Source organism: Zonotrichia albicollis, chromosome 2, assembly GCF_047830755.1.
Source record: "Zonotrichia albicollis isolate bZonAlb1 chromosome 2, bZonAlb1.hap1, whole genome shotgun sequence".
NCBI lineage: Eukaryota > Metazoa > Chordata > Aves > Passeriformes > Passerellidae > Zonotrichia > Zonotrichia albicollis.
In genome coordinates this window covers 27,777,587-27,792,244 of record NC_133820.1, presented here as the reverse complement: position 1 = coordinate 27,792,244, position 14,658 = coordinate 27,777,587, and the positions used below count along the sequence as shown (strand labels likewise).

General features: G+C 38.2%; 1 protein-coding gene across 5 annotated transcripts in view; it reads left to right on the top strand.

Moving 5' to 3' along the window:
• The window catches only part of CDKL5 (cyclin dependent kinase like 5), a 141,253-nt gene that overhangs the window by 34,537 nt on the left and 92,058 nt on the right, over positions 1 to 14,658 (top strand). For all 5 annotated transcript variants that reach the window (XM_005484328.4, XM_014265200.3, XM_074534652.1 and 2 more), the window contains 2 exons: positions 13,860 to 14,091; positions 14,624 to 14,658. In XM_005484328.4, coding sequence (XP_005484385.2) covers positions 14,028 to 14,091; positions 14,624 to 14,658 — 99 coding nt within the window. In that variant the 5' untranslated portion in view covers positions 13,860 to 14,027. The remainder of the gene's footprint in view (positions 1 to 13,859; positions 14,092 to 14,623) is intronic.

Genomic DNA, 14,658 nt, shown 5'->3' with positions numbered 1-14,658 from the left:
GTGTTCACATCTCATGGCAATAATGACAGACCTTCTATTTTGAGAAATTGACTCTTTTAGTGCTGGAGACAGTTGACATTTTCCTTACAGTTGTTTCATAAAAGTGAATATTGTTCTCCAATGTGCTGGGCAGAGCGTGATCCACGGATCTGTTTTACCCTCGTGTGGGTGATGGTCCTTTGTTAATTCATCAGCTGCTGTCTCTACAGGTTTGTGAAGCGTATAATTTCTTCAGTCCAAAGACTTGCTTTATTTTATAAGTGTTTTCTGTGTAGAGCTTTCAGAAAGCAGTGGTCTGCAGCAGTTTTTCAGTCCACTGGTATATGAGAAATCTGCTTTTCTTGGTGCTTTTTTTTGCAATGCAAAAATCTCCTTTGTTACTGTAATAGCATAGCCCTTTATAGGAGATCTTCCAACCATGGAGGAAGATGTCTATCAGACCATTTCTTCATTTTTGTAGAGTTTACCTTGTGAACTTAGACTGAAAATAGGAAGTAAATTACCTTTTTCTTGCTTGGGAATCTAGGATCTGTTTAAAAGTGCTAAAAAGAGAGTAAGTTATAATTTCAGTGAAGCTTTTGGCTTAAGTGTGATTCATTTCTAGAAAGTAGAAAGAGTAGAAAAGAGAATCCATTTAATTCCCAATTAGTTTGAATAAAGACAAGAAAGGTGGTCATTTAGTTGAACTTCTAAGAAATTACATTTTCTGGAAGGTGGACTTTGTTCCCTGTTGCTAGAGGTAGGTGCATGCATATGTACATTTCTCTGTGTGGATATATATGTATAATCTATAGAGATAAGAAAAAAAAAGTTTGACCTTGTATGTCTGTGCAGCAAGGATATTTGTGAGGAATTTTGGCCTCAGTTTGCATGAGAACCAGTTAAAAATTTGCCAGTCTTATCTCTGGCAAAATTGGCCAAACCCTCATTTTGTTGAGCTGAGTGAAGTGTAATCTTGTTTGAAAAACCCAAAAGAACAAAAACTTCCCCAAAATAACCCAACATAAGTATGAGGTACCGTGGTGGGGGTGGGGAGTGGGGTGAGGAGTTGGGGAACTTTAAATGAGAGAGCAAAGTAGATGAAAGAAAAGCATAATAAAGCTGGACCACTGTCTGGACTAAAAGACCCATAGTGGAAAGAGATGTGCTACAACTTTTTCTTGTTGAATTTCTTGAAGAAGACAAGGATATTGCACACCCCCACCCTAATAATAGTCTTTTTGCTCCCTCATTTTTTCCCTCTCCCTTGAATTAGCATTTTAGACTGTTTTATTTTCCTTCTTCTGAAGTAAACTGTTAGTTTCCATGCAGAAAAAGTATTTTAAACTTCTGAAATACTACTAAATTAGAAAATTTTCACTCTTTTTTTCTGTATTCTGGCTTTTTAGAAAATCCCTTCCTCCCCCCAAAACACCCCCCCTCCCCCATATTCATACAGTGACAATTCATACAACAAATTTTATGTCCATTTTGCATTACAGGCAGCTAACTAGATTTATTCTTTTAAAACAATAAGAAGCAGGCAGAGAATATAGCCCTTTTTTTACCTTTATTCAGTATTAACAAAGGAGAAGAGAAGGTGGCTTCTAAAGTTGGGTACTTAATGCAAATTCATTCTCTTGCATAAGCTGCAGAGCAATAGAACATAACACTGTCATTAAAACTGACTCATAGCATTCAACGAAGGTGTGTTTCAAGCTTTAAAAGTGTTAAGAGAATTACTGCAGTCTAGTAAATACCTTGCAGTGGGAAAAAGTACTTGAGCTGCATTTTGTTGCAAAATGTTGTGCAAATTATTTTGAAAGTTTTTTTTTTTTTTAATGTCTGACCATACAAGCAGAGAAATAGTTATTCTAAACTATGAAGTATTTTGATCAGTTGAAAAATGGATGCAAATAGACTGTGAAATTCGTTTAACATCTGTATTTGAAATGTCTGCTCAGGAGGGAGACTCTTTACATTACTTGATTGCCTTTTAGCTCTCCATTGTGGCTGTGGGGGGATGACTCCCATATATTAGAAAAATCTCTTTCCAGCAGTAGGTGTTCAACTCTATAAACTGGTGTTTTGGTGGGCTGTGTTTGTTTGGGCTTTTTGACATCTTAGTGGAGGGGAACATAAAATGCATATCTAGCACCACAAAAAGTCCTAAATGTTAAACTTGCATTTGAATTGGTTTCATATGTAGCCTCAGCAACAAAGAAAGTGGTATAATCCAAAAGAGATTACAAGCATTATTTCTGACTTTTTGTCTGAGCAAATAGCATATCACCCGTTCTATCTGGATTCCAAAGGAAGGTGGAGATGATTCTTCTAATGTTAGAAAGGCACAAAAAGAATATTAGTGGAAAGGAGTGATGTGGTGTGGTTAAATCTGTAATCTTTGCCTTGCCTCCCTGCCTGCTGAGCAGTGGCTGCAGGGTTGGGATGTGCTGGGTTGGGCCTGGGCTCAGTGTGCTGGTGCTCTGTGATTGCTGCCCATGGGGCTGAGGAAATGGCTCCATATCCATATAGGTCCCTGATGACCAATATTCAAGCCTGTTAATTTATGTATATGGTTCTGTACAGCTTACTTGTAAGCAAAAGACAGCTGTTTCATTTTTGATTTAGTGTCTTTCACCTCAGCATGTCCCTACAGCCTTTGTCAGTAGGTATAACTGGACTTTGGGAAGTTCTGTTTAACCCCTTGAGACATGGTATGCCCTATATTGTTGCCAGTCCTTATTTTCTTAGCAGTTTTTGCATTTCCTTTGCAGGAAATGACAGTATTTTTCTGGGTGTATTTTTCTGCATTCATATCTCCCAAGTTACTTTCTCCTGAATATTAGAAGCCTGTTTGTTTAAGAGCTAACTAGATATATAAGAAACAAGAAAGTCGGTTATGCAAATATTGACTTTTGGATGCTGCAAGTCTGTATTTTTTATAAACTAATATAAATCTCAAATACCATGATGAACTCATCGCTCATGCCTGAAGCATCTTGTCCTTAGAATTTTGTTTTCTTTCATTTCAGCACTTCTCCATATGCCAGTCTTTTACTGTCTTCTCTTGTGACTCCCTGCAGTAGTTTCCCTTCTCTTCCTCCCTCACCCACCCTTCTTGTCCTTTGCCAGGAGCATTGCCTTCCCTCTTTTTCCCCTTCTCCTCCTCCCACCTTCCACACTCCATAATTAAACTTGGAAGACTCAAAGAAAAACAAATGAAGGATGAAAATTAGGATTATGAGGGTTTTTTATTACCTTTCTTCTGGTAGGTCTGCCAGCATTATTTACTGTTTAGATGTATGTCCTTTTTCTCAGGACTTGTTTTTCAGGTCCTCTTTTGGGTCAGCCACATATCCAGACATGCTTTTGCTGTCATGGGAATCTCTCAAGCAAGAAGCTGTCAGCAGAGCAGGAGACATTCTGCTTGCCTTGCCTTTCCCTGTGGGAGAAAGGCCATGGACCTGCCATTTCCTACTTGTGTTTCAATATTTTTCCATTGATACCTAAGCTTCTAATCTGGATGATTCTTCTCTTTAGATTAAACTGTAAATAATATCCTTTTACCTTTTATTTGTTTTTGGGGGGGTAGTTCATTCCTTCAGTAGTAAACTCGTTGATTTACTTTAGAGACATTTTTGTCAGATTAATAGTGTGGACAAAAATACCAGTTAGGCAAAATTCATTGAGTATGCATGTTTTACCAGTGTATTAATGGTGGTTGATGAAGGTATAGAGAGAAAGCTAGTCTGAATGCTTGTACTTTTAATTATGAGGATAGTTTTTGTCTTATGTGAGAGTTAGAATATTTCCCTTTTCTTTCTTTTAACTACAAAATGGAAACCACTAGGCTGAAATCAAAAGAGGAGCTATTACTTCACTTATTTTTTTAAAGTGATTATGGAAGCTGGCATTGAAATTACATTGTTTATTAGGTAAAAAGTTAAAGTATTACCACATCCTGTTTCCAGAAATGAATCAAATTGCCTCCTAGTTATTTTGAAGCTTTTTCCTGAGTTTTCTGGTAAGACTTTCACTTACCTTAAGACTCATATTTTACCACAGCATACTGTTCATGCCAAAAACCATTACCACAGCATGGTTTCAGACATTATATCTTAGTTATTTTATAACAGCACCAGAGGCCTTCAAGATAGCAAAAAGTTTCCTCATCAAAGAGCTTAACATTTAATTAAAGACAAGACCTAAGAATGCAACTAACAGTTGAAACAGGCAGGAGAGGAAAAGACATCATCATCATGAGTATGTCTTTACAACTAGGAATCTGTGGGAGGTTGACCTTGGCCATCCACTGTCACCAAAGTCGCTGAGTCTGCTCAGCTCCTCAGAGCATCACGAAGGGCTTGGGTTGGAAGGGACCTCAGTGCCCACCTTGTTCCAACCCCCTCTCCCCAGGGTCTTTTCCATGCTGAACAGCCCCAGCTCTCTCAGCTGTCTGTAGGAAAAATCCTCCAGCTCTCTGATGATCTTTGTGTGTGGCCTCCTCCATACCTGCTTGGTATGTTCACATTTCTCTTGTGCTGAGGACCCCACAGCTGGACACAGCTGCACAGCTGGGCTCTCACCAGGGCAGAATCCCCTCCCTTGACCTGCTGGCTTTTGCTGCAGCCCAGGTGCACACTTGTTGGCTCATATGTAGCTCTTCATCCACAGGAACCCCATGCCCTTCTCTGCAGGGCTGCTCTCCATGACTTCTTCTCACAGCCCTGTTTTCCAGTTTGGGTTTGCCCTGACCTGTTGCCACACCTTGTCCTTGGACTTGTAGAACTTCATGAGGTTCTCATGGGCCCACTCCTCAATTTTTTCCAGGTCCCTCTGGATGCCATCTTGTCCTTCTGTTGTGTCAGCTGTACCACTCTGCTTCTGTAATCTGTGAGCTTGCTGAGGTGCACTCCATCTCACTGTGCATGTCAGTAATAAAGGCACTGAAGTGCACTGGACTCAGCACAGAGCCCTGAGGAACACCACTCATCCCAACTTCCATCTGGAACATGGAGCCATTGACCACAACTCTGGCTGCCTCCAGCCAGCCAATTCCTTATCTGTGTTCTTGGCTGGACAGGGGAGAGATAGTGTAATGAATATTTATTTTTCTACTGCCTTTGGATGACATCACCACATTAAATTTGTGCTTTTGTTTCTCTGCTTTTTTTTTTTTTTCTCTACTGGAAAATTGCTTGCACATATTGCAAATTGAGTGGGTCACCTTAATATATCTTCCAAAAATGTTTGCAGTAATTTAGCAAACTGAAGTTCCCCTGCCTCAAGGTGTTCTAGGTGGCTCAGCACGAGGACATCTGTCCTGACAGCACAAGTCAATGCTCTGTTGCTGCACTTTCTCTGCACTGGATTTGCATTGAACACAAACTTTATTTCAGAGTTTTCAGTTTAATGTTCAGAGTCCTCCCTCAAATTGTCTTTGGTCCATGATACATTGCTGCTGCTGTTTTTGTAGTGAGACATCCCAGAGTACTCTAAGCTTTTATCCTCTGCTTCAAGGAAGCTTATGTTAGTGAGTTGTGATATTACTAACAGTTAACAATTAAGAAATAATGTTAATTTAGGGGAATTGTTAGTTGGTTAAGTTATTTTTTGTCTTCTTCATCTGGAATGTGATTCTTTTTTATTGAACTTCATCTTGTTGTGATGATCATAACCTCTTAATGCAGTCTGAGCCACTTTGGAGATTAGTCTTCTTGACTTGGGTTTTAGTTAATTGATTTATTCACCTGTGTAAGTTTAATGGGGTTTTTTTCCAACTAGAAAGCATAGCAAAACTCGCTTTTAATTTAAACATGGTTAGTGTTCAGTTACTCTGATAATAGACATCTTAAAAAAGCCCCAACTATGAAGTGTAAAATAAACACCTTTAGTACACTTTTACACTTTTAGTATTAATCATACTATGTTCAATTCCTGGCTGGTAAAACTGGAGCAAATACCTTGTAATAGAGTTTCACACAGTGAAGTAGTAGCAATATCTTCAAGTTCAGATGAAAATTCATATGGAGAGGTGTTTCTATAGGTTTTAATATTTTTTGGGTTTTTTTAACCAATCTGCTTTGAGATGATGGAATTAGAGAAGAATTGATGGAATTAAAAAGTAAGTCAAACCTGAACAAAATTATTACAAAATCCTCCAGCACTCCCCCACAAAACCCCAATGTACCCCATTTGTCCACCACATATTTTAATCACTTGTAATGACTATAGTGACAGAAGACCCTGTGATAAATCTTTCAGCTGTTTCTTTCAATGTGCTCCTGCACATATGCCTGCATACTAATATGAATTTATTCTTGAAATTACCTGTCTTAGGACCATTAGTTGTTGAGTGGCTTCTTTTTGTCTGTTTTTTAAAACTTTTGATGGCATTCTTTTCAGGGTTAGCATTGTATAAGGTGGATCATTATTATTTAAATAAAATGTTTCTAATTATTTGCTTGGAATATGCGTGAAGAAGCAATGATTAATAATTTTATAGTGTAGAATGTAGTGCTGTTTATTTGTATGTATTGTATTTTATTAGTAATTTAGTACTAGGTTTTGGGGGGCTCCCACCTCACATTTTGTTTGTTCTATGTATTTGGCATGCCCTTTTCAAAGAAAAAGGGATTTCTTGGGTTGTTTTTTTCTTCCTATTTGGTTCAGATAGTGAACCAGTCATCTGTATTTAATTATATGCTTGAAGATTACAAGAAGAGTAGTCATTGCAGTTGTTTTGATCTGCATTAGAATGCCCACAGATTTTAGTTTTGGCATTTGTTTGCTATTTATAAATACTTTTTATTCACCTTTACTTTTCTGTACTCTTATGAGAAAGATCCATCTCAGCCAAATACAGTGCAGCGAGGAACATCTGACTTTTAGAATGTGAATGGGAGTTATTTTTAGAACAATGAAGACAAAACTGGGTTGGAAGGAGGGGGAAAACTTTGTCAGATTAGCAGAATTTCAGTCTCACACAATCACCAGCATGCTTTGTGTGTGCATATATGAAAGATTCAGTGGCTGATCCAGGTAAGAGGCATCAGAGGACTTTTCCTGAAGTGGCCAGCGCTTGTGCATGTGTTGTTTTGCGCAGGACTGGTTGGGGCTGCTGCCCTTGTGCAGAGGAAGCTCGTGGTGCCAGGGGATGCCAGGGACCCGGAGCGTGGTGGGCACGCTCGGCAGCTCCGTTCTTCCACAGCTGCCCTGCTGAGCTCAGACTCCTGAGCAGAGCTCCAGCTGGCTGGCTGCTTCTAACATGTCCCCTTCAAGAGAATATATTGTACTTTTCTTGGACAGGAACACCCTCTGCCCTTGTGCCTTTTTTTTTCCTTCTTATTCCTAAGAATGTATCTTTAAACATTGGAGTCAGCTGCAAAGTGAGTCCTGATGTGTAATAGCAGCTTTTGTTTTGGTGCTGCTAAAGATGGAAAAGTCTGTAATATTATTTTGTAATATTATATTGAGGATTTAAAGTCCATGGCAGATTGTCAAAAATAATATGGGACTAAATCATAGGCAACATGACAAATTAATATAGGATATTACTGGAGACTGATGCTCTGAGAAGAGAGAAGGGAAGATTAAAATCAAGAACCAACTTCCAAGGAGACCACTACAAATATTGTGTCAGATAAAAAAATATTAGCTTCTTCCGCAACAAGCTATTCTGTTATAAAATAAAACCTTCTATTAGCTAAAAAAAAATAATAATTCCTTCTCTTTGCCTAAGAATATATCACTAAGCCAAAGTGTGCTTTTACTTCAGCTACAAATGTTGGGCACTTGTATTGGATAGAAATGAAAGTGTAAAGTGTCAGGCACCTTGTGCCAGAAGAGACTGCGAAGGCTTTGGGTTTCCCAGGTTGCTGTTGGGAGTTTTGTCCTGTGCACACTGATGATTTTCCTCCAGAGCTTCCACAGGTACAGTGAGGCCCCCCCAGCGTGCGCCAAGACCGGCATCAAGTGCGTAAGAAGCTGTCACACCCACAATAGACTTTCTTGTTAAGGTTCTTGCTGGAGAGCAAGACTAAAATGGAAGCAAAATTGTCTTTCCTGTCCTCCTGTTATGACTCATGGGAGCTGCTTTTGTGCTCAGTGCTTTCATAATCAGTCTGCTTATTTGTCAGTATGGTCGTAGAAGCATCCTGCTAAGCACCCACTCTTTTTGAGTTGGCCACAGCTGTTAGGGAAGATCGTGAATCCTGTGTTTTAACTCAGAAGTGAATTTAGTTCATATATCCAGGATGAGCTGAATTTATTTTTGAATCTGTACTTGGATACAAAAAAAAGAGCACTCATAGAACAAGATAAAGCAAACCAAGTCATTATTTCTTCCCTGGCCTTCAAGCTCAGTTTTCCCTTAGGAATTTAACCAAACAGGTATCTTGAATAGTTGGGAACTGATTCACCCTTTTTCTGATTGTTTTCTTGCTGCAGGATGGGAACTTAGTTCAAGTTCTTCCCCCATGCACTGCTGGCCCTGTGGCCAGGGAGATCTGTTGCCTTTAGGCCGTTCAAGTGATGATGCCTTCCATTGATGTACAATCATTCAGATGCATTTGCAGGTTTTGGTGTATCAACAGCTATTAAAAAACCCAAAAGCAAAAAATCCCAAGCAAATTCTCCAAAAACCAGCAATGGTGAAGTCAGGGTCCAATGCTGATATTAGCAATGTCAAGAAAAGCTTTCTGGAACTGAATTTTAAAATCTGTGAGCCTGTGCAAGGAACCTTGGTGTTTTGCTTTTACATAATTTGTTCAACTTTGACAGCTTTCTACATTTTGTATTTATTTTCACCAGCTGTTCTTTTCATTCCTAATTTTTTCTTATAAGCAGAGGAGGATAGATTCAAGTTTTGAGTATGAAAAATGGCTTGCTATAATTGTTAAGTTATTGTTGATTTTTATCTCCTTAGCTTTTTCTTTTTTTCATCTTCCTTGTTGTGGATTTCTTCATATTGTGAAATCTTGATGGCTCTTTCTCCAGAATCTTATCTCATTTAGAAGGTCTACTGTCCCTCCATAAAATGGAAAAATAAAGTGGTAGCTTTTTTTCCAAATTATGGAGTGAGATTGGTACAATGTCACTAGGAGTATGATTGGATTATTTTTCTCTGCATTCCTTAAGTCAGAATGTTACTGCAGGCTTCCTCCTGACAGCTTTTCATATACTGATTTTTTTTTCTTCCTGATCAGTAATTCCTTATAATGAATGTGACACATTCCTCAGGATCAATAAATCCAGAAAAAAAAAATCTCACCTATTTTCTTTACCTTGTCACTTGTATTTACTGCTCTAACACTGAATTGGGTGCTTGTAAATCTAACTGAGGTTTTCCTGGAAAACCTCAATGAATAGAGCTACATGTATATTAGGGAGGAAGAGTAAAGGTGCTGAATGATGCATCATTGCTGACAGAAGTGGTTAATGCTTCTTCCATCCATGAACCTTGTTTGACAGAAGACATGCCAGGGTGTGGATTAATGCATAACCATCAAAGGTGGTATGGTATAAGTTCTTTACATTTGTGTAGGAACCTGCTGTTTTGTTAATGCACAGAGGAAAATGTAAATCAGCCTCTAGAAATTCCTAGTTGTGGCCTCATGGTGGGTAAACATAATAAATAAACAGATTAGGTTACTTGTGTTAGAAGAACAAGAGGAGTATATTATCTGCTGGCCAGAAGCTTGAGTTTAAAAGCACATGACTGACTTTGAAGTCAGGTAGAAGTTTGTAACTAAGTTCACCAGGATGTAGATTGAATTCTTTCTGTCATGATAAATGAAATAAACTGAATACTTGATTTTCAAGATGAAGATATACAAATTTAACTGTATTTCTAGAACAGATTTACTTCTCTATGTTTTGTGAAGCCAAACATCTACCTCACGTTTCATTATTCTCTAAGTGTATCTACTAAAATCTAACTGTGTAAAAAGTGCTTCTCTCTCCACACAGATATTGATGATTATGAAATAAAGAATAGCATTTCTAACCGTTGAGGCTTTGGGTTGAGTGGTTAAGTCTGATGCTTTTGGGTGATGCACTAGAATTCTTAATGGTCCTGAAGGGAAAAGGAGTTATGAAAAAGCTGGGGGTTTTCCCCACTGCTTTAATTTAAATTCAAATGTTCAGGTACATAATACTGTAGTATTCTGTATACTTAGTTTGCAAACGATTGTATGTTTTCTGGGATTTACATATAAGCCTTACATGCTATTGCAGAACAGTTACTTTTGTATTAAAATCTCACACTGTTACACTTCTGGATTAAACAAAACTAATTTCTTGTTCTAATTTCATCTCATGACATTTCACTTTGCTGAGTTGGCTCTGCTTTTTGTAGAATATCATAAAACATTAGTTGAGAGCATCTCAGAGATCTGTTGGTTTGATTCATAAAATTATTGATGTGCAGTGAATCTGGCTGCCTTAGAAAGGGATATTAGGAGAATGACTTCTGTTTCCATACTGAGAGCCCAAAGGCTCAAAAGAGGTAAACGATGGCCTTATTTCCACCTCTGCAAGGGTTGTTCCAGACAGCAAGCAGCTTAGGAAAACAGACCAGTGTGGCACTCAGTGCAAAGAATGAAATTGTGGCAGCTATTAGGTTTTCCTTGCTATTAGCTGAGGTTTTCCTTGCTATCTCCAGTGTTCAGCTTGAAAGAATCCAGCCTGTCCTTACTAAGTTATAGAATTAAGTAGTTCTTGCTATGGAAAACTTTCTTGAAATTACTTTTGTTGTTTAAGCTTCTGTTTTGCTTAAGCTTTTGTTTAAACTCCTAGGTGTTTTTCCTTGTTTTTGTTATTACAGTTACTCTCACAATCATTAAAACTCTGTGTCATTCATGGAGTTTTGAGTTCATGTTACCAGATTCCCTGCAAGAATCAGTGATTTTCAAAACACTCTTAACAAGGCCAGTGCCTTCTGAAAACGAGAAGAATCCCAAGTTGTGGCTACTGCCACTGAACAATTATTTTAGCAGCTTGATTTTAATCTTTCAGCAGCTTTTGAAGACAGAGATCTCAAATAAGCATATAAATTTTGTCTAGAGATTAAATGGGTCTGACTAGTCTTAACTTCACTAAAGTTTGAATTGTAGCCCAGTTTGAGGCAGAAGAGTTGGGGCAAAAAGTGTTTGGATATAAATCCATACTACTGCTGTGTGCCACTAGTCATCTTTCACTAATTTCCTTTTAATTTCAAGATGAAGTTCTCATAAAATGCCCTCAGCAGAATTGGGCACAAAGCTGAGGAGCCAGCGTAGAAGAGGGGCTCACTCAGGTGCAATTTGCTTTTGGGAGCCCCCCTGTGTTCCCTGTGATGTCAGTCACTCCTGATGCACCTTGGGGACAGTCAGGGAAGCTGCTTTGTGTGTTTCTTTGGGCCAGCTGAAGTGTGTCACCGATGGTGAGTGAAAATCACTAAGTGGGTTGGCAGGATTTTATCTTTAAGGACTTGCAAATGCTTCTCTAGGTGCCATGAATTCAGGAGTAGCAGGGGATCAGCTTTCTGTGGCTCCTCTAATGAAGTGAAAAGGGAAGGTGATATGTGATCAGTGGGGAGAGGATATACAGCATTGAATTTCATAGAACCACAGAATTTTAAGAGTTAGAAGGGACCTTAAAGATCACCTTCTCCCAACCCTGCCATGTGCAGGAACACCTCCCACTATTCAGGATGCTTATCCAGCCTGGCCTTTAACACTGCTGGGGTTGGGGATCCACAACCTCCCCAGCTGGGGGATTTCAGAAAGGAAGATTAGCTGCTTCCAAGTCTAACCTTTGTTCCCAATAAAAAACGAGAATTCATACTGAATAAACTTGCAGAACTGAAAATAAAAATAGTGGATCACAAGCTGCAGGCCTGTATAGCTTTAAATAGTTTATGAGAAATTTAGAAATTATGGATGAGGGAAAAAGGAAGCTGCATCTTAATTTCTTCTTGAGCTTTTGGTACATTATCTCATAAGTTTCTTTACTGTTTCATCATATATCTAGGAAGTATTGTGCACACTGTTAGGAAGAATGAGAGTAATCAATTTATCACAAACTAATTTCTGGTAGGACTTGTCAGTGAATAACGTTGGGAACTGAAGTAACAGATTTGGTGATGTTACTGAATAGTGCTGATAGAAAACAATATATGTTTTCTGACTTTTCCTTTCTTTCTGGCAAGTAATTTTGCTGTTCTGAGCTTGGCTGACTGGTTCTGTTGTGCCTCACTTGCGTTATGGCGGCATCTATGGTTGTTTCAAGGTCCCTGTGGCAGTATTTCTGTCACTCAGCTGCACCCTGTGCCTGGCACCAGCCTGTTCCAGCAGAAAGCAGAAGCAGCTCAGTGTGGGCTCTGTTCTGTTGATGGGTGCAGCTGAGCAGATGCTCCTGTTTTTCCAGGACCTCATTTTTTAAAGTTCATTAGTGTAACCAGAAAGTCTGGACAAACAGCAAAAAGGCTTTTGTGAGGAGATGCCAAATGAAATAGGAGGAGAACATATGGAAGGGAAAGGAAGGAGTATTTTGTACAATTCACCAGTGAAGAAAAAAAATTGATTAATTAGAACAGTAAATTAAACCACTGAAATAATTAATAAAGGACTGGACAGCTTTTTCTAAAAAACAAAAGCAAACCAGAAAACCCTAACTATCCCTTTAATTTGGAACTCAGCGCTTTATTTTCAAATCACCGTGGTTGATTAACTCTGGAGTTGCTTCTAAACTAACAACCCCTCCCCACATGATCTGCCTGTGTCTTGCTGAAGCAAATGTCATTGTGATTCCTCTCCACCCTTGGGTTGTCCTTTTGTTGTGTATGACCATGTCAAAACTGGGCTTTTGGCCAGCACCCCTGGCTTACAGTGACATCCCATTTGTGTGAGCTGAACCCAGCATTATTGGGTCACACTCACCCATTACACATAACTTAATTAAATGTATTCACTTCCATTCTGTTCTTCATGAGTAGTTCTGTCCTTGAGTCACTGAATTGTGAAGATGGTATATTTCCAATTCATGGTGAAACCATTTGAGGGTTTTTCTTTCCCCATTTTTGAATGTGGGATATGTGCCTTTAATATTAAGGGAGCAAATGCAGTCTGAATTAGTAAAATCAAGCTTCTAATAGGATAGCAGAGAAGTGGTAAGCCTAAAACAGCCAAAAAATCTTTGTACTTTACCCTACATATAGTTGCTTAATTTGAAAAATTACTTCAGTGTTTGGGGAACATGGAAAAAACCCTTTAAAGACATTATCTTTTCTGTATTATTTCTTAAATAAACTGATAATGGAAATAATTTTCAAATCTCATTCCTTGTCAGTCTAGCAAATTAATTTCCTTTCATTTTTTTTTCTTAATAATCACAGAAAATAGTTGTAGAAAGCTATTTTCTCCTGTAGAGTGTTCTTTCTGCCATTTCCTTTTTATCATTACAGTGGACAAATGAGAAAATAACTAAACAAAATTTGTTTCTGTACATAGCTATCAACATACACCAAGCAGACCATAAATAATGACAAGCTTATTTTTGCTTACTGAGCTTGTTCCTGACAACATTTTTGTTTGCCTCGGTTCTGTAGAAAATTACTTTATGCCAGTTATTATTGTAATAGACATCCTGTGTAGTTATTATTGTAATAGATATCCTGTGTATGGGATTACATGGCCAGCTGCTGTGTCAGATGTGTGGTGTCAGTGGGCTCTGTCCATTATAGCTGCTGCTAAGCTCTCCTGATCATCAAATGTAGAAGTAAATTAATTGTCTGTTAAAATTGTTAGACTCTGTTGGTGTAATGTCTGTGTACCATTGCTTTCTCTTGCTGAAATAAATCAAAGTACTAATTATGTTGTTTTCTGTTCTTTCCCCAGGAAGCTATTGATTGCCTAGAAATTAAAAGAGGGTGTGAGAAGTCTGATTGATCAAGGTGGAAGTTTTTTTTCCCCAAGAGCCTTTTCACAGCTGCCTTTTGCAAAATCTTCAGAGGGTCCCATTTGTGCCATGTTTTGTGGCTCTCACCATAAGAGGAATTTGTCTTGATGAAGATTCCTAACATTGGTAATGTGATGAATAAATTTGAGATCCTTGGGGTTGTAGGTGAAGGTAAGTAGTATCTTAAAAAAAGATTAATTAGAGTTTTGTAGATTTCACTTAGATGATAATAAGCTACCAACTGCACAATTTTTCTTGTACGTGTTTATTATCTTTATTATCTGCTGATTTCCTTGTCATATGGATGAAGGAGTTTGGAAGCTGAAACGAAGGGAAGATAAATAGAATAGTTTTGTGGAGGCTTGGGGTTTTTTGCAGTTTTGGTTTTTTTTCCTTTTAAAAGTTTAATGTGTTGATTTCTCATTAGTGGTACTAGGGAAATGCAAGTTCTCAAACTTACCTGCAAGCACATTTTAAAAAAAATAATTTCAGTGTCTTAAAATCCATTTACTTTTGAGCAATTTTTATGGAATTGCTTCAGTGTACAGAGATTTAGAACCTATATATGTAAGTTCTGAATAATAATAATACTGGGAACAATGTTACTTCTGTAGTTAGGAGGTTGCTGAACGCTGTTATATCTTGCCACTTTTAATTTTTTTCTGCTTTTGAGATGGCTTATCTCTCAATTTCTCTGTTTCAGGAGCCTATGGTGTTGTACTTAAATGCAGACACAAG